We start from the raw sequence: 19,408 nt of genomic DNA, 5'->3' as shown, positions 1-19,408 counted from the left end.
CTGGCCCTACACCCCTCTCCATCTCTGTAACCCTTTCCAGTCCCTGCACCCCTCTTTATCTCTGTAACTCTCTCTGGCCTATACACCACTCCTCATTTCTGTAACCCACTCTATCTCCTACACCATTTCCAGTCTCTGTAACCCTATCCAGTCCCTCCACCCCTCCCAGTCTCTGTAACCCCCTCTGACCCATGCACCACTCTCTGTCTCTGTAACCCCTCCCTCCCTGCACACCTTGCTGTCTCTGTACCTAATTCAGCTGCTACACCCTTCCCTGTCCCTGTAACCCTCCATCCCCAAAACCCCTCCCTGTCTCTGTAACCCCTCAGCCCTCTGCACCCCTCCCTTTCATCAGCTCCTTAGGAACTATGCGATCCTCTTATTCCAGTCACCGTATTGTGCCCGACTCCCCCTCTTCAACAGTGACATTGACTTCAGCTTCCTGCAAAGTGAGCTCCACTCCCCACCCCTTGGTTTTGTGCACTGTCTGTCCCCTGGGTCTGGAGCTCAGGGTTGGTGTGGTGTGTAGCAGCGGTCGATATCAAGTCCCATATTGTATATCTGACACTAGCTGAAGACACAAGATTTTCCATCCATAATGTCCATCCCGCCAGCATCAGATCAAGTCCGGCCCAGGGGAATGTATGGGAGACCCAGGACTGGCATAGCAGCAGACATCTGGGCAGGAGCCAGTACTAGTACCAGTAAATGTCCTTGTGCGTCTCCGGCACGAAGCCTGTCAAAGGAAGTGGAGTCAAAAACCATCTCTGTAAAAACCCCCACAACCTCTAGAACCTTCACTATAAGAGGCCCCCTCACTCCACATCTGACTCCGGAACCCCCCCCTCACCCCACACCTGACTTTGTAACCCTCCCCTCACCCCACACCTGACCTTGCAACCCTCTCACCCCACACCTGACCCTGCAACCCTCTCACCCCACACCTGACCCTGCAACCCTCTCACCCCACACCTGACCCTGCAACCCTCTCACCCCACACCTGCCCCTGTAACCCCACTCACCCCACACCTGACCCTGTAACTCTCTCACCCCACACCTGACCCTGCAACCCTCTCACCCCACACCTGACCCTGCAACCCTCTCACCCCACACCTGACCTTGCAACCCTCTCACCCCACACCTGCCCCTGTAACCCCCCCTCAACCCACATCTGACCCTGTAACCCTCTCACCCCACACCTGACCCTGTAACCCTCTCACCCCACACCTGACCCTGCAACCCTCTCACCCCACATCTTACCCTGTAACCCTCTCACCCCACACCTGACCCTGCAACCCTCTCACCCCACACCTGACCCTGTAACCCCACTCACCCCACACCTGACCCTGTAACCCTCTCATCTCACACCTGACTCTGCAAACCCCCTCACCCCACACATGCCCCTGTAACCTCCCTCACCCCACACCTGACTCTGTAACCCCACTCACCCCACATCTGACTCTGTAATCCCCCTCACCCCACACCTGACCCTGTAACCCTCTCACCCACCTGACCCTGTAACCCTCTCACCCCACACCTGCCCCTGTAACCCCCCCTCATCCCACACCTGAACCTGCAACCCTCTCACCCCACACCTGACCCTGTAACCCTCTCGTCTCACACCTGACCCTGTAACCCCCCTCAACCCACACCTGACCCTGTAACCCTCTCACCCCACACCTCTGTAACCCCCCCTCACCCCACACTTGACTCTGTAAACCCCCTCATCTCACACCTGACTCTGCAAACCCCCTCACCCCACACCTGACCCTGTAACTCTCTCACCCCACACCTGACCCTGTAACCCCCTTCACCCCACACCTGACGCTGAAACACCCCCCTCACCCCACACCTGACTCTGTAACCCCACTCACCCCACATCTGACTCTGTAACCCCCCTCACCCCACACCTGCCTCTGTAACCCCCTTCACCCCACACCTGACCCTGTAACCCCCCTCACCCCACACCTGACTCTGAAACTCCCCTCATCCCACACCTGCCCCGTAACCCCCTCACCCCACACCTGACCCTGTAACCCTCTCGTCTCACACCTGACTCTGCAAACCCCCTCACCCCACATCTGACCCTGTAACCCTCTCATCTCACACCTGACCCAGTAACCCCACTCACCCCACACCTGACCCTGTAACCCCCTCACCCCACACCTGCCCCTGTAACCCCCCTCACCCCACACCTGACCCTGTAACCCCCCTCAACCCACACCTGACTCTGTAACTCCCCTCATCCCACACCTGCCCCGTAACCCCCTCACCCCACACCTGACTCTGTAACCCCCCTAACCCCACACCTGACCCTGTAACCCTCTCACCCCACACCTGACCCTGTAACCCTCTTGTCTCACACCTGACCCTGTAACCCCCCTCAACCCACACCTGACCCTGTAACCCTCTCACCCCACACCTCTGTAACCCCCCCTCACCCCACACTTGACTCTGTAACCCCCCTCATCTCACACCTGACTCTGCAAACCCCCTCACCCCACACCAGACCCTGTAACTCTCTCACCCCACAACTGACCCTGTAACCCCCCTCACCCCACACCTGACTCTGAAACACCCCCCTCACCCCACACCTGACTCTGTAACCCCCCTCACCCCACACCTGACTCTGTAACCCCCTCACCCCACACCTGACTCTGTAACCCCCCCTCACCCCACACCTGACCCTCTCACCCAACACCTGCCCCTGTAACCCCCCTCATCCCACACCTGACCCTGCAACTCTCTCACCCCACACCTGTCCCTGTAACCCTCTCGTCTCACACCTGACCCTGTAACCCCCCTCAACCCACACCTGACCCTGTAACCCTCTCACCCCACTCCTCTGTAACCCCCCCGCACCCCACACTTGACTCTGTAACCCCCCTCACCCCACACCTGACTCTGTAACCCCCTCACCCCACACCTGACTCTGAAACACCCCCCTCACCCCACACCTGACTCTGTAACCCCCCTCACCCCACACCTGACTCTGTAACCCCCCTCACCCCACACCTGACTCTGTAACACCCCCTCACCCCACACCTGACCCTGTAACCCCCCTCACCCCACACCTGACTCTGAAACCCCCTCACCCCACACCTGACCCTGTAACCCTCTCACTGCACACCTGCCCCTGTAACCCCCCCTCATCCCACACCTGACCCTGCAACCCTCTCACCCCACACCTGACCCTTTAACCCTCTCGTCTCACACCTGTCCCTGTAACCCCCCTCAACCCACACCTGACCCTGTAACCCTCTCACCCCACACCTCTCTGTAACCCCCCTCACCCCACACTTGAATCTGTAACCCCCCTCACCCCACACCTGACTCTGTAACCCCCCCTCACCCCACACCTGACCCTGTAACACCCCCCTCACCCCACACCTGACTCTGAAATCCCCTCACCCCACACCTGACCCTGTAACCCTCTCACTGCACACCTGCCCCTGTAACCCCCCCTCATCCCACACCTGACCCTGCAACCCTCTCACCCCACACCTGACCCTTTAACCCTCTCGAATCACACCTGTCCCTGTAACCCCCCTCAACCCACACCTGACCCTGTAACCCTCTCACCCCACACCTCTCTGTAACCCCCCTCACCCCACACTTGAATCTGTAACCACCCTCATCTCACACCTGACTCTGCAAACCCCCTCACCCCACACCTGACCCTGAAACCCCCTCACCCCACACCTGACCCTGTAACCCTCTCACCCCACACCTGACCCTGTAACCCTCTCACCCCACATCTGACTCTGTAACCCCCCTCACCCCACACCTGACTCTGTAACCCCCCTCACCCCACACCTGACCCTGTAACCCTCTCACCCCACACCTGCCCCTGTAACCCCCCCCTCATCCCACACCTGACCCTGCAACCCTCTCACCCCACACCTGACCCTGTAACCCTCTCGTCTCACACCTGACCCTGTAACCCCCCTCAACCCACACCTGACCCTGTAACCCCCCTCAACCCACACCTGACCCTGTAACCCCCCTCTCACCCCACACTTGACTCTGTATCCCCCCTCATCTCACACCTGACTCTGTAACCCTCTCACCCCACACCTGACTCTGTAACCCCCCTCTCACCCCACACTTGACTCTGTATCCCCCCTCATCTCACACCTGACTCTGCAAACCCCCTCACCCCACACCTGACCCTGTAACCCTCTCACCCCACACCTGACCCTGTAACCCCTCTCACCCCACACCTGACCCTGTAACCCTCTCACCCCACACATGACTCTGTAACCCCCCTCACCCCACACCTGACCCTGTAACCCCCCTCACCCCACACCTGACCCTGTAACACCCCCCTCACCCCACACCTGACTGAAACCCCCTCACCCCACACCTGCTCCTGTAAACCTCTCACCCCACACCTGACTCTGTAACCCCCCTCACCCCACACCTGACTCTGTAACCCCCCCTCACCCCACACCTGACCCTGTAAACCTCTCACCCCACACCTGACTCTGTAACCCCCCTCACCCCACACCTGACCCTGAAACCCCCTCACCCCACACCTGACCCTGAAACCCCCTCACCCTACACCTGACCCTGAAACCCTCTCACCCCACACCTGACCCTGTAAACCTCTCACCCCACACCTGACTCTGTAACCCCCCTCACCCCACACCTGACTCTGTAACCCCCCCTCACCCCACACCTGACCCTGAAACCCCCTCACCCCACACCTGACCCTGAAACCCCCTCACCCTACACCTGACCCTGAAACCCTCTCACCCCACACCTGACCCTGTAACCCTCTCACCCCACACCTGACCCTGTAACCCCCCTCACCCCACACCTGACCCTGTAACACCCCCCTCACCCCACACCTGACTGAAACCCCCTCACCCCACACCTGCTCCTGTAAACCTCTCACCCCACACCTGACTCTGTAACCCCCCTCACCCCACACCTGACTCTGTAACCCCCCCTCACCCCACACCTGACCCTGTAAACCTCTCACCCCACACCTGACTCTGTAACCCCCCTCACCCCACACCTGACTCTGTAACCCCCCCTCACCCCACACCTGACCCTGAAACCCCCTCACCCCACACCTGACCCTGAAACCCCCTCACCCTACACCTGACCCTGAAACCCTCTCACCCCACACCTGACCCTGTAAACCTCTCACCCCACACCTGACTCTGTAACCCCCCTCACCCCACACCTGACTCTGTAACCCCCCCTCACCCCACACCTGACCCTGAAACCCCCTCACCCCACACCTGACCCTGAAACCCCCTCACCCTACACCTGACCCTGAAACCCTCTCACCCCACACCTGACCCTGTAACCCTCTCACCCCACACCTGACTCTGTAACCCCCTCACCCCACACCTGACCCTGTAACACCCCCCTCACCCCACACCTGACTCTGAAACCCCCTCACCCCACACCTGACTCTGTAAACCTCTTTATGTTCCTGTTAGGTTGAAAGGAAAGGTTAAATGTTTGGGAGAGCCATGGTTTTCAAGGGATATTGGAAACTTGGTTCGGAAAAAGAGAGATATCTACAATAAATGTAGGCAGCATGGAGTAACTGAGGTGCTCGAGGAATATAAAGAATGTAAGAAGAATCTTAAGATAGAAATTAGAAAAGCTAAAAGAAGATACGAGGTTGCTTTGGTAAGTAAGGTGAAAATAAATCCAAAGGGTTTCTACATTTATATTAATAGCAAAAGGATAGTGAGGGATAAAATTGGTCCCTTAGAAAATCAGAGTGGACAGCTATGTGTGGAGCCGAAAGAGATGGGGGAGAATTTGAACAATTTCTTTTCTTTGGTATTCGCTAAGGAGAAGGATATTGAATTGTGTAAGGTAAGGGAAACAAGTAGAGAAGTTATGGAAACTATGACAATTAAAGAGGAGGAAGTACTGGCACTTTTAAGGAATATAAAAGTGGATAAATCTTTGGATCCTGACAGGATATTCCCTAGGACCTTGAGGGAAGTTAGTGTAGAAATAGCAGGGGCTCTTACAGAAATATTTCAGATGTCATTAGAAATGGGGATGGTGCCAGAGGATTGGCGTATTGCTTATGTGATTCCATTGTTTAAAAAGGGTTCTAAGAGTAAACCTAGCAATTATACGCCTGTTAGTTTGACATCAGTGGTGGGTAAATTAATGGAAAGTATTCTTAGAGATGGTATATATAATTATTTGGATAGAAAGGGTCTGATTAGGAACAGTCTGCGTGGATTTGTGTGTGGAAGGTCAGGTTTGACAAATTTTATTGATTTTTTTGAAGAGATTACGAGGAAAGTTGACAAGGGTAAAGCAGTGGATGTTATCTACATGGACTTCAGTAAGGCCTTTGACAAGGTTCTGCATGGAAGGTTAGTTAGGAAGGTTCAATCATTAGGTATTAATATTGAAGTAGTAAAATGGATTCAACAGTGGCTGGATGGGAGATGCCAGAGAGTAGTGGTGGATAACTGTTTGTCAGGTTGGAGGCCGGTGACTAGTGGTGTGCCTCAGGGATCTGTACTGGGTCCAATGTTGTTTGTTATATCACAATAGTGATATAAGTGATCACAATTACATTAGCTTCAATATAATTATGGAGAAGGACAGGACAGGACCTAGAGTTGAGATTTTTGATTGGAGAAAGGCTAACTTTGAGGAGATGCGAAGGGATTTAGAGAGAGTGGATTGGGTCAAGTTGTTTTATGGGAAGGATGTAATAGAGAAATGGAGGTCATTTAAGGGTGAAATTATGAGGGTACAGAATCTTTATGTTCCTGTTAGGTTGAAAGCAAAGGTTAAAGGTTTGAAAGCACCATGGTTTTCAAGGGATATTAGAAATTTGGTTCGGAAAAAGAGGGATGTCTACAATAGATATAGGCAGCATGGAGTAAAGGAATTGCTTGAGGAATATAAAGAATGTAAAAGGAATCTTAAGAAAGAGATTAGAAAAGCTAAAAGAAGATACGAGGTTGGTTTGGCAAATAAGGTGAAAGTAAATCCGAAAGGTTTCTACAGTTATATTAAAAGCAAGAGGATAGTGAGGGATAAAATTGGCCCCTTAGCGAATCAGAGTGGTCAGCTATGTGTGGAGCCGAGGGAGATGGGAGAGATTTTGAAAGATTTCTTCTCTTCGGTATTCACTAAGGAGAAGGATATTGAATTGTGTAAGGTGTGGGAAACAAGTAAGGAAGTTATGGAACCTATGACAATTAGAGGTGGAAGTACTGGCGCTTTTAAGAAATTTAAAAGTGGATAAATCTCTGGGTCCTGACAGGATATTCCCCAGGACCTTGAGGGAAGTTTGTGTAGAAATAGCAGGAGCTCTGATGGAGATCTTTAAGATGTCATTAGAAACGGGGATTGTGCCGGAGGATTGGCGTATTGCTCATGTGGTTCCATTGTTTAAAAAGGGTTCTAGAAGGAAGCCTAACAATTATAGACCTGTCAGTTTGACATCAGTGGTGGGTAAATTAATGGAAAGTATTCTTAGAGATAGTATTAATAATTATCTGGATAGACAGGATCTGATTAGGAGTAGCCAGCATGGATTTGTGCGTGGAAGGTCATGTTTGACAAACCTCATTGAATTTTTTGAAGAAGTTACGAGGAATGTTGACGAAGGTAAGGCAGTGGATGTAGTCTATATGGACTTCAGCAAAGCCTTTGACAAAGTTCCACATGGAAGGTTAGTTAAGAAGGTTCAGTTGTTAGGTATTAATGCTGGAGTAATAAAATGGATTCAACAGTGGCTAGATGGGAGATGCCAGAGAGTAGTGGTGGATAATTGTTTATCGGGATGGAGGCCGGTGACTAGCGGGGTGCCTCAGGGATCTGTTTTGGGCCCAATGTTGTTTGTAATATACATAAATGATCTGGATGATGGGGTGGTAAATTGGATTAGTAAGTATGCCGATGATACTAAGGTAGGAGGTGTTGTGGATAATGAGGTGGGTTTTCATAGCTTGCAGGGAGATTTATGCCGGTTAGAAGAATGGGCTGAACGTTGGCAGATGGAGTTTAATGCTGAGAAGTGTGAGGTTCTACATTTTGGCAGGAATAATCCAAATAGAACATACAGGGTAAATGGTAGGGCATTGAGGAATGCAGAGGAACAGAGAGATCTAGGAATAACAGTGCATAGTTCCCTGAAGGTGGAGTCTCATGTAGATAGGGTGGTGAAGAAGGCTTTTGGAACGCTGGCCTTTATAAATCAAAGCATTGAGTACAGAAGTTGGAATGTAATGTTAAAATTGTACAAGGCATTGGTAAGGCCAAATTTAGAATATTGTGTGCAGTTCTGGTCACCGAATTATAGGAAAGATATCAATAAATTAGAGAGAGTGCAGAGACGATTTACGAGGATGTTACCTGGGTTTCAGCACTTAAGTTACAGAGAAAGGTTGAACAAGTTAGGTCTCTATTCATTGGAGCGTAGAAGGTTGAGGGGGGATTTGATCGAGGTATTTAAAATTTTGAGAGGGAAAGATAGAGTTGACGTGAATAGGCTGTTTCCATTGAGAGTAGGGGAGATTCAAACGAGAGGACATGATTTGAGAGTTAGGGAGCAGAAGTTTAAGAGAAACACGAGGGGGTATTTCTTTACTCAGAGAGTGATAGCTGTGTGGAATGAGCTTCCTGTAGAAGTAGTAGAGGCCAGTTCAGTTGTGTCATTTAAGGTAAAATTGGATAGGTATATGGACAGGAAAGAAGTGGAGGGTTATGGGCTGAGTGCGGGTAGGTGGGACTAGGTGAGATTAAGAGTTCAGCATGGACTAGGAGGGCCGAGATGGCCTGTTTCCGTGCTGTGATTGTTATATGGTTATATACATTAATGATCTGGATGATGGGATAGTAAATTGGACTAGTAAGTACGTAGATGATACTAAGGGAGGTGGCATTGTGGATAATGAAGTAGGTTTTCAAAGCTTGCAGAGAGATTTAGGCCAGTTGGAAGAGTGGGCTGAACGATGGAAGATGGAGTTTAATGCTGATAAGTGTGAGGTGCTACATTTTGGTAGGAATAGTCCAAACAGGACATACATGGTGAATGGTAGGACATTGAAGAATGCAATAGAACAGAGTGATCCAGGAATAATGGTGCATAGTTCCCTGAAACTGGAATCTCATGTGGATAGGGTGATGAAGAAAGCTTTTGGTATGCTGGCCTTTATAAATCAGAGCGTTGAGTATAGGAGTTGGGATGTAATGTTAAAATTGTACAAGGCATTGGTAAGACTGAATTTGGAGTATTGTGTACACTTCTGGTCACCGAATTATAGGAAAGATATCAACAAAATACAGAGAGTACAGAGAAGATTAACTAGAATGTTACCTGTATTTCAGTACCTAAGTTACAGGGAAAGGTTGAACAAGTTAGGTCTTTATTCTTTGAAGCGTAGAATGTTGAGGGGGGACTTGACAGAGGTATTTAAAATTATGAGGGGGATAGATAGAGTTGACATGGATAGACTTTTTCCATTGAGAGTAGGGGAGATTCAAACAAGAGGACATGAGTTGAGAGTTAGGGGGCAAAAGTTTAAGGGTAACACGAGGGGGAATTTCTTTACTTAGAGAGAGGTAGCTGTGTGGAACAAGCTTCCAGTAGAAGTGGTAGAGGCAGGTTCGGTATTGTCATTTAAAGTAAAATTGGATAGGTATATGGACAGGAAAGGAATGAAGGGTTATGGGCTGAGTGCGGGCCAGTGGGACTAGGTGAGAGTAAGCGTTCGGCACGGACTAGGAGGGCCGAGATGGCCTGTTTCTGTGCTGTAATTGTTATATGGTTATATGGTTATATCTGCCTTAGGGACCCGGTTAGGGAACTAGAGATGCAGCTCGATGACCTTCACCTGCTCAGGAAGAATGAGGTGGTGATAGAGATGAGCTATATGCAAGTAGTCACATCGGGGCCTTGGGAGACAGATAAGTGGGTAACAGTCAGCAGAAGGAAGGGAAAGAGTCAGATACCAGAGAGTATCCCTGTGGCTGCCCACCTTAACAATAAGTACTCCTGTTTGAGAACTGTTGGGAGGGACAGCCTACCTGGGGGAAGCAGCAGTGGCCGTGCCTCTGGCACAGAGTCTGGCCCTGTGACTCAGAGGGTAGGGAAAGGAAGAGGAAGGCAGCAGTGATAGGGGACTCTACAGTTAGAGGGTCAGACAGGTGATTGACGAAGGAAAGAAACATGGATAGTAGTTTGCCTCCCAGGTGCCAGGATCCAGATATTTCTGATCCCATCCATGATATCCGTGTGGAAGGTGGGAAGGTGAACAGCCAGAGGTCGTGGTACATATTTGTACCAACGATATTGGCAGGAAAAGGGAGGAAGTCCTGAAAACAGACTACAAGGAATTAGGAAGGAAGCTGAGAAGTGGGACCGGAAAGGTAGTAATCTCTGGATTACTGCCTGTGCCACACGACAGTGAGCATGGGAATAGAATGAGGCGGAGGATAAATGCGTGGCTGAGGGATTGGAGCAGGGATTCAGATTTCTGGATCATTGGGACCTCTTTTGGGGCAGGTGTGACCTGTACAAAAAGGACAAGTTGCACGTGAAATTGAGGGGGACCAATATCCTGGCTGGGAGGTTTGCTAAGGCTATCGGGGAGAGTTTAAATTAGAATTGTGGGGAAACTGAAGAGATGGAGGAAGGGGCGGTTGGCTCACAAATTGAGAAAGCTTGTAGACAGTGTGAGAGGGAGGATAGGCAGGTGATAGAGAAGGGAAGCACTCAGACTGATGGTTTGAGATGAGTCTATTTTAATGCAAGGAGCATCATGAATAAAGCGGATGAGCTCAGAGTGTGGATCAGTATTTGGAGCTATGATATTGTGGCCATTACAAAGACTTGGATGGCTCAGGGGCAGGAATGGCTACTTCGAGTATCAGGCTTAACATGTTTCAGAAAGGACAGGGAGAGAGGCAAAAGAGGTGGGTGCGTAGCACTGCTGATCAGAGATAGTGTCATGGCTGTAGGAAAAGAGGAACTCATGGAGAGATTGTCTACTGAGTCTCTGTGGGTGGAAGTTAGAAACAGGAAGGGCTGATTTACTCTACTGGGTGTTTTTTATATGCCACACAATAGTAATAGGGACATCGAGGAGCAGATAGGGAGACAGATTCTGGAACGGTGCAATAATAACAGGGTTGTCATGATGGGAGCTTTTAATTTCCCCATTATTGATTGACTGCTCCCTAGAGGAAGGGTTAGGTGTGTTCAGGAAGGTGTCCTCACACAATATGTGATAAGTCTACAAGAGGAGAGGCTGTACTTGATCTGGTATTGGGAAATGAACCTGGTCAGATGTCAGGTCTCTCAGTGGGAGAGCATTTTGGAGATAGTGATCACAATTCTATCTCCTTTACCATAACATTAGAGAGGGATAGGAACAGACAAGTTAGGAAAGCATTTAATTTGAGCAAGAGGAAATATGAAGCTATCATGCAGGATCTTGGAAGTATAAATTGGGAACAGATGTTCTCAGGGAAATGCACGGCAGAAATGTGGCAAATGTTCAGGGGTTAATTGCATGGCGTTCTGCATAGGTACGTTCCAATTAGACAGGAAAGGGATGGTAGGGTACTGGAAACATGGTGTACAAAGGCTGTTGAAAATCTAGTCAAGAAGAAAAGAAAAGCTTACGAAAGGTTCAAAAAACTCAGTAATGATTGAGATCTAGAAAATTATAATGCTAGCAGGAAGGAGCTTAAGAATGAAATTAGGAGAGCCAGACGGGGCTATGAGAAGGCCTTGGCGAGAGGATTAAGGTAAACCCCAAGGCATTCTACAAGTATGTGAAGACAAGAAGATACAACAAGAGAAAATAGGACCAATCAAATGTGACAATGGAATAGTGTGTATGGAACCAGAGGTAGCGAGGTACTTAAAGAATATTTTGCTTCAGTATTCACAATGGAAAAGGACCTTGGCAATTGTAGGGATGACTTACAGTGGACTGAAAAGCTTGAGCACATAGACATTAGGGAAGAGGATGGAGCTTTTGGAAAGCATCAAGTTGGGTAAGTACCAGGACCAGACAAGCTATACCCTTAGCTACTGTGGGAGGTGAGGGAGGAGATTGCTGAGCCTTTGGCAATGATCTTTGCATCATCAATGGGGACGGGAGAGGTTCCAGAGGATTGGAGGGTTGCAGATGTTATTCCCTTATTCAAGAAAGGGAGTAGAGATCGCCCAGGAAATTATAGACCAGTGAGTCTTGCTTCAGTGGTTGGTAAGTTGATGGAGAAGATCCTGAGAGACATTTGGAGGGGCATAATATGATTAAAAATAGTCAGCATGGTTTTGTCAAAGGCAGGTCGTACCTGACGAGCCTGATTGAATTTTTTGAGGATGTGACTAAACACATTGATGAAAGAAGAGCAGTAGATGTAGTATATGGATTTCAGGAAGGTATTTGATAAGGTATCCCATGCAAGGCTTATTGAGTAAGTAAGGAGGCATGGGATCCAAGAGGACATTGCTTTGCGGAATTGGCTTACTTACAGAAAGCAAAGGGTGGTTGGATGGGTCATATTCTGCATGGAGGTCGGTCACCAGTGGTGTGCCTCACGGATCTGTTCTGGGACCCCTTCTCTTTGTGAGTTTTATAAATGGCCTGGATGAGGAAGTGGAGGGATGGGTTAGTAAATTTGCTGATGACACAAAGGTTGGAGGTGTTGTGGATAGTGTGCAGAGCTATCAGAGGTTTCAGCGGGACATCAATAGGATGCAAACCTGGGCTGAGAAGGGGCGAATGGAGTTCAACCCAAATAAGTGTGAGGTGATTCATTTTGGTATGTTAAATATGATGGCAGAATATAGTGTTAATAGTAAGACTCTTGGCAGTGAGGAGGATCAGAGGGACCTTGTGGTCTGAGTCCTTCGGACACTCAAAGCTGTTGTACAAGCTGACTGTGTGGTTAAGAAGGCATACAATTGGCCTTCATCAACAGTGGGATTAGGTTCAAGAGCCGAGAGGTGATGTTATATAGGACCCTGGTCAGAACACACTTGGATTACTGTGCTCAGTTCTGCTCACCTCACAACTGAAAGGATGCGGAAACTATAAAAAGATTGCAGAGGAGATTTACAAGGATGTTGGCTGGTTTGGGGAGCATGCCTTATGAGAATAGGTTGAGTGAACTTGCCTTTTCTCCTCGGAGTGACAGAGGATGAAAGGTGACCTGATAGAGGTGTATAAGATGACGAGAGACTTTGATCATGTGGATAGTTAGAGGTTTTTTCCCAGGGCTGAAATGGCTAACATGAGAGGGTTCAGTTTTAAGGTGCTTGGAAGTAGGTACAGATGTCAGGGGTAAGTTTTTCTATGCAGAGAGTGGTAAGTGCATGGAATGGACTGCCAGTGATGGTGGTGAAGGCAGAAACAATAGGGTCTTTTAAGAGACTCAGGATAGGTACTTGGAGCTTAGAGGGCTATGGTTAACCCTAGTTAATTTCTAAAGTAAGTACATGTTCGGCACAGCATTGTGGGCCGAACAGCCTGTATTGAGCTGTAGGTTTTCTATGTTTCTATCTCTCCTTGTCTCTGTAACTGCCTCCTATCTCTACCTCTCCTCATCTACATAAAACTCTCAAGACTCTACATTCCTCCCTGTCTCTAACTCCCTCCTTCCCCTACACTGATCCTTGTCCCTGTAAGCCACCCCTCCAGCTCCTACACCCCTCCCTGTCTCTACAACTATCCCTCCAATTCTTACACCTCTTCTGGTCTCTGTAACTCCCTCCCTCCCCTACACCAATCCCTATCTGTAACCTCCTCCAACTCCTACACCTTTCCCAGTCTCTGTAACTCCCTCCCTCCACCATACCGCTCCCTGTCTTTGTAACCCCCCTTCAACTCCTACACCCCTCCCAGTCTCTGTTACCCCCATTGGCTCCCACATCCCTGTGACTCCAATGATGCAGCCATTGTACAGCCCTGGGACCCCGTTCCACTCCTCCAACATCAATGATTGTTACCTTTCTCATTCCCCCACTGCTCAGGCCTCATTCCTCTCTCGGGGTTGATACCCTTGGGGTGATGGTGGGAGATTCCTGTCCAGGGGTGTGGAACAGCAGTCTTCTGTTGAGGAGGGAGTGTGCTGGGGACTGTACTCAGGCCATAGTGTCCCTCGGAGTCCACAGCGGGCAGTATGTTCCGGGGCTGCAGGAGGTGTGGCTGGAAGAGGACACCCATGTGCTGGGCTCCAGCTGGCAGAAGCCAAGGATCAGCAGCCCCAACTCCTGGCACTGGGCGCTGGTCTGGCAGTGACCCAGCAGTAGTCACTGGGCTCTCCCTTGTGTTTTGTCCCGTGACAGGGAACATCCTTCCCAGGGACGGCGGTGGCCACCTTGTAGCCTGTGGCCATGTCACTGACTGCAGCTCCTCACCTGGAAGAGATAAAAGGGTCAGTGAGCAACCCAAGCATGGGCAGAGATCCCTTGCAGTTCCAGGACATCAAGAGCAGATTCCTCACTCACTGTACTGACCCACACAGATTATCGGCATGGTCCTGCCATCGTTGATTCTGTGTGGACCATGCTGTGTCCTGACATGTGGATGTTTGATCCCATGAACAGTTCCTTCCATAGTGAAGATTTTTCACTAGACTGTTGTTTCCACACGTGCGTCGCTGTGACCCTCTCAAACAGTCAATAGTGTGACACATAAGACCATAAGGCATAGAAGTAGAATTAGGCTCTTCAGCCCATTAAGTCTGTTCTGCCATTCCATTAAGGCAGATCTCAGATCCCACTCAATCACAGACATTTGTCTTCTCACCATATCCTTTCATGCCCTGACTGATCAGGAAATGATCAACTTCCACCCATGGACTTGGCCACAGCAATCTGTGGCAGAGTATTCCACAGATTCACCACTCTCTACGTCTTCCATCTGCCCTCTCTTCTAAAGGGTCGTCCCTCAATTTTGAGGCTGTGCTCTTTAGTTCTGGATACCCCCACCATAGAAAGCATCCTTTCCACATCCACCTTATCTAGCCCTTTCAACATTCAGTAGGTTTCAAAGAGTTTCACCCAGATTCTTCTAAATTTCAGTGAGTACAGGCTCTTCATTCCAGAGGCCCAATCAGTGACAGGAGCAGAGCACTGTAAAGTAAATGAAAGTACAGAATGGACAAGCAGGGTGGCCATTATTGGTAGGCCAGTGGTGACAGTAGGAGCCTTGGGCTTTGGCTCAAGAGACTTCAACGAGAAGTGGCTGAGGCCAAAGAAACAGGTTAGAAGATTTGGTCTTGGTTGATCATTGTACAGTGGGGGCAGGATGGCAGATATGGCAGTGCAATGCTCCTCCTGTCAGATGTGGGAATTCATGGAACCCGATGATCTCCCTGATGACTACACCTGCAGGAAGTGCAGCCACTCCAGTTCATAAAAGACCATATTAAGGAGGTGGAGCTGGAGGTGGATGAACTACAGATCATCTGGGACACAGAGCATTTGATAGATATGACTTGTGAGCACTGTAATTTCCTTTGTACCTGTGGCCATTCCCCTCAACAACAGGTATATCCCTTTAGATACTACTGAGGGGGATGACCTATCTGGGCAAGGCAGCAGCAGCCAGACCAATAGCACTGTGGTCAGCTCTGAGCCTCAGAAGAGCAGGGTGAAGTCAGGTGGAGCAATAGTCATAGGGGTCTCGATAGTTAGGGGGACAGACAGGAGATTCTGCGGCAGCAAAAGGGAAACCAGGGTAGTGTGTTGTGTCCTGGGTGCTAGGGTCCAGGATATCTCTGAACAGTTGCAGAATATTCTTGAAGAAGAGCCAGAGGTCATGGTACATGTTGGCACCGATGACATAGGCAGGAGAAGGGTAGAGGTCCTGTGCAGTAAATATAGGGAGTTAGGAAGGAGGCTGAAGAGTAGGACCTCCAAGGTGGTAATCTCCAGATTACTCCCAGTGCCATGAGCTAGTGAAGGTCAGAACAGGGAGATAGCACAAACAAAAGAGTGGCTGAGGAGATAGTGCAACGGGCAGGGTTTCAAGTTCTTGGATCATTGGAACCTTTTCTGGGGAAGGAGTGACCTGTACAAGTGGGATGGGTTGCACCTGAACTAGAGGGAAACCAGTATCCTTGGAGGGAGATTTGCTAATACTATTAGAGAGGTTTTAAACCAGATTTGTATGGGATTGGGAACCAAAGTGATGAGGCAGAGGAGGGGGTGTTTGGCACCCAAGTAGAGGCAGCTTGTAGGGGGTTTCTGAGGAAGGACAGGCAGATGTTAGAGCAAAGATGCACTCAGCCTGGTGGTTTGAGATGTGTCTATTTTAATACAAGGAGTATCATAAACAAGGCAGATGAACTTGGAGCGTGGAACTGATGTTGAGGCCATTACAGAGAATTGGATGTCTCAGGGACAGGAACAGCTGCTGAGTGTGCCAGGCTTTAGATGTTTCACAAAGGACAGGGAGGGAGATGAAAGAGGTGGGGGAGTGGCATTGCTAATCAGGGATAGTATCATGACTGCAGAAAAGGAGGAAGTCATGGAGCGATTGTCTGCTGAGTCAGTGTGGGTTAAAGTCAGAAACAGGAAGGGGGCAACAGAGAGGGATGAGAGCAGATGTTCTCAGGGAAATGCACTGCAGAAATGTGGCAAATGTTCAGGGAACATTTGCATGGTGTTCTGCACAGTTATGTTCCATTGAGGCAGCAAAAGGAGGGTAGGGTAAAAGAACCATGATGTACAATGGATGTAGAAAATCTAGTTAAGAAGAAAAGAAAAGCTTACAAGAGGCTAAGTCCCTGAGTATATTCAAAGCGGAAGTTGATAGATTCCTGATTGGTTGGGGCATCAAGGATTGTAGTGAGAGAGCAGGTGTGAGGAGTTGAATGGGATCCAGGACAGTCATGATGAAATGGTGGAGTGGACTTGATGGGCTGAATGGCCTAATTCTGCTCCAATGCCTTATAGTCTCTTTTGCTTTTACATTAGCTTTGGCTTCCCTTGTCAGCCACGGTTGTACTAGTTTGTCATTTGAGTATTTCTTTGTTTTTGGAATACATCTATCCCACACCTTCCTCATTTTTTCCAGAAACTCATGCCATTGCTGCTCTGCTGTCATCCCTGCCAGCATCTCCTTCCAATTTACTTTGGCCAACTCCTCTCTCATACCATTGTAATTTCCTTTACACTGAAAAACTGCTATGTTAGACTTTACTTTCTCCTATCAAATTTCAAGTTGCACTCAATCATATTGTGATCACTGCCTCCTAAGGGTTTTTTTACCTTAAGCTCCCTAATCACCTCCGGTTTATTACCTAACACCCAATCCTGTATAGCTGATCCCTTAGTAGGCTCAATGACAAACTCTCTGAACAGCCATCTCATAGGCATTCAACAAAATCACTCTCTTGGAATCCATTACCATCCTGATTTTCCCAATCATCCTGCATGTTGCAGTCTTCCATGACTATCAAAACATTGTCCTTTTGATACGCACTTTCTATTTCCTGTTGTAATCTATAGTTTACATCTCAGTTACTGTTTGGAGGCCTGTATATAACTGCCATCAAAGTCCTTTTACACTTGCAGTTTCTTAACTCAACCCACAAGGATTCAACATCTTTCGACCCTATATCACACCTTTGTACTGATTTAATGCCATTCTTTCCCAGCAGAGCCACACCAGCCCCTCTACCTATCTTCCTATCCCTCTGATAAAATTGTAACCTTGGACATTCAGCTCCCAACTACAATCATCCTTCAGCCACGACTCTGACGCAATTAGGGACACGAATCACCCAGACTATTTTGCTCTGAAGGTCTCTCTTCATGTAGTGTGGCTCTGTCACAGCAGTGGGGGCTGGTTGCCAATCCTATTGCATCATGTTGTACAACCCAATGTGTGACCCTGCTGGCCCACTGACCTGTCGTGGTCAATGTGAGGATCCCATCCATGTGTCCAAGATATGATCAGGCAATTGGAGGTATGGTCACAAATTGGTTCACAGCTCATTGTGGTCAGGGGTCAATGTGAGAATACTAACTGTAAGCAATGAGGACTATAACTCCTTAAATTTTAATACCATTACAGATCAGTACGGAACTTATGGAGAGTATTAAACTGGAGCAGGGCACATTACTAGAGCATTTGGCAAGAACTAGGGGAAGTTAATCAGCAACAGCTGTTTTTGGGCAAGTTCATGTCTGGCACATGGAGGGTGCTTGAAGACCAACTGCATGGAATATAGGATAGATATCTTTCAATCAGAAGGAAGAACAAAACTGGCAGCTTAAGAGAACCTTGGATGTCGAGAGAGGTGATGAAAAAGAAGGAAAAAAGAAGGAAAAAGGAGGTAAAACCTAGGAAGCTGGAATCAAGTAGAATCCTTGAGGATAATAAAGAAGCCAGAAAAGAACTCAAGACTGGAATTAGGAAAGCCAAGAAAGACCTTGAAAATTACTTTGCAAGTAGGATTAAGGAGAATCCCAAGGCATTCTATGCAAACATCCAGAGCAAGAGGATAACTAGGGAGAGGGTGGGACCACTCAAGGGTAAAGAAGGGAACATGTGCCTGGGTTTGGTGGATTTGGATGAGGTCCTATATGAGTAATTTGCGTCAGTATTTACCAAGGAGAAGGACATGGCAGATAGGGAGATCAATGTGGAGCACAGACATCTCTAGGTAAAGGAGGAGGTGTACTGGGTCTCCTAAAGAGCATAATGGTGGATGTTCCCAGGGCCTGATGGGATCTAACCCAGAATATTGAGAGAGGCAAGTGAAGAAATTGCTGAGACCATGATCAATATCTTTGTGTCTTCTCTGGTCATAGGCGAGGTCCCGGAGGACTGGCGAGTAGCTAATGTGTTGCTCTATTATTCAAGAAGGGAACCAGGGATAATCCTGGAAACTTTAGACTGGTGAGTCTCATGTCTGTGGTAGGGAAGTTATCGGAGAGAATTCTTCAGGATAGTGTTTATGAGTATTTGGAAAAGCATGGCCTAATTAGAAAGAGCCAGCATGTTTGTGTACGGCAAGTCATGTCTTAATAATTTGATTGAGTTTTGTGAGGAAGTGGCAAGGGTGATTGTGACAAGGGCTGTGCATTTAGTAATGGCACTTGACAAAATCCCTCATGGGCGGCTCACCCAGAAGATTAAGATGCATGGGATCCATGGATTCAGAACTGGCTTGACCATAGAAGACAGAGGGTGGTGGTTGACAGGGATCCATTCTGGGACCTCTGTGGTTTGTGATATACACTCTGGTTATGTTATTAGCTACCAACTGTACCTAATAAAGTGGCCACTGAGTGTAAGTTCATGGTCTCCTCCTGCTGTGGCCCACCCACTTCAAGGTTCAATGTGTTGTGCATTCAGAGATGCCCTTCTGCACTCCACTGTTGTAACATGTGGTTATTTGAGTTACTGTAGCCTTCCTCTCAGCTTTA

The 19,408-nt window shown here is 48.7% G+C and overlaps 1 protein-coding gene across 2 annotated transcripts in view; it reads right to left on the bottom strand.

The window, feature by feature from the left end:
- Window positions 1-347: 347 nt before the first annotated feature.
- The window catches only part of LOC132397692 (transcription cofactor vestigial-like protein 1), a 34,481-nt gene continuing 15,420 nt past the window's right edge, over window positions 348-19,408 (bottom strand). For both annotated transcript variants that reach the window (XM_059976463.1, XM_059976462.1), the window contains exons 3-4: window positions 13,973-14,383; window positions 348-736 (exon numbers count right to left, since the gene is read on the bottom strand). In XM_059976463.1, coding sequence (XP_059832446.1) covers window positions 696-736; window positions 13,973-14,383 — 452 coding nt within the window. In that variant the 3' untranslated portion in view covers window positions 348-695. The remainder of the gene's footprint in view (window positions 737-13,972; window positions 14,384-19,408) is intronic.

The sequence above is a fragment of the Hypanus sabinus genome, chromosome 8, assembly GCF_030144855.1.
Source record: "Hypanus sabinus isolate sHypSab1 chromosome 8, sHypSab1.hap1, whole genome shotgun sequence".
Lineage (NCBI taxonomy): Eukaryota > Metazoa > Chordata > Chondrichthyes > Myliobatiformes > Dasyatidae > Hypanus > Hypanus sabinus.
Note: the sequence above shows the minus strand (reverse complement) of the source record. Positions and strands in the feature narration are given on the sequence as shown.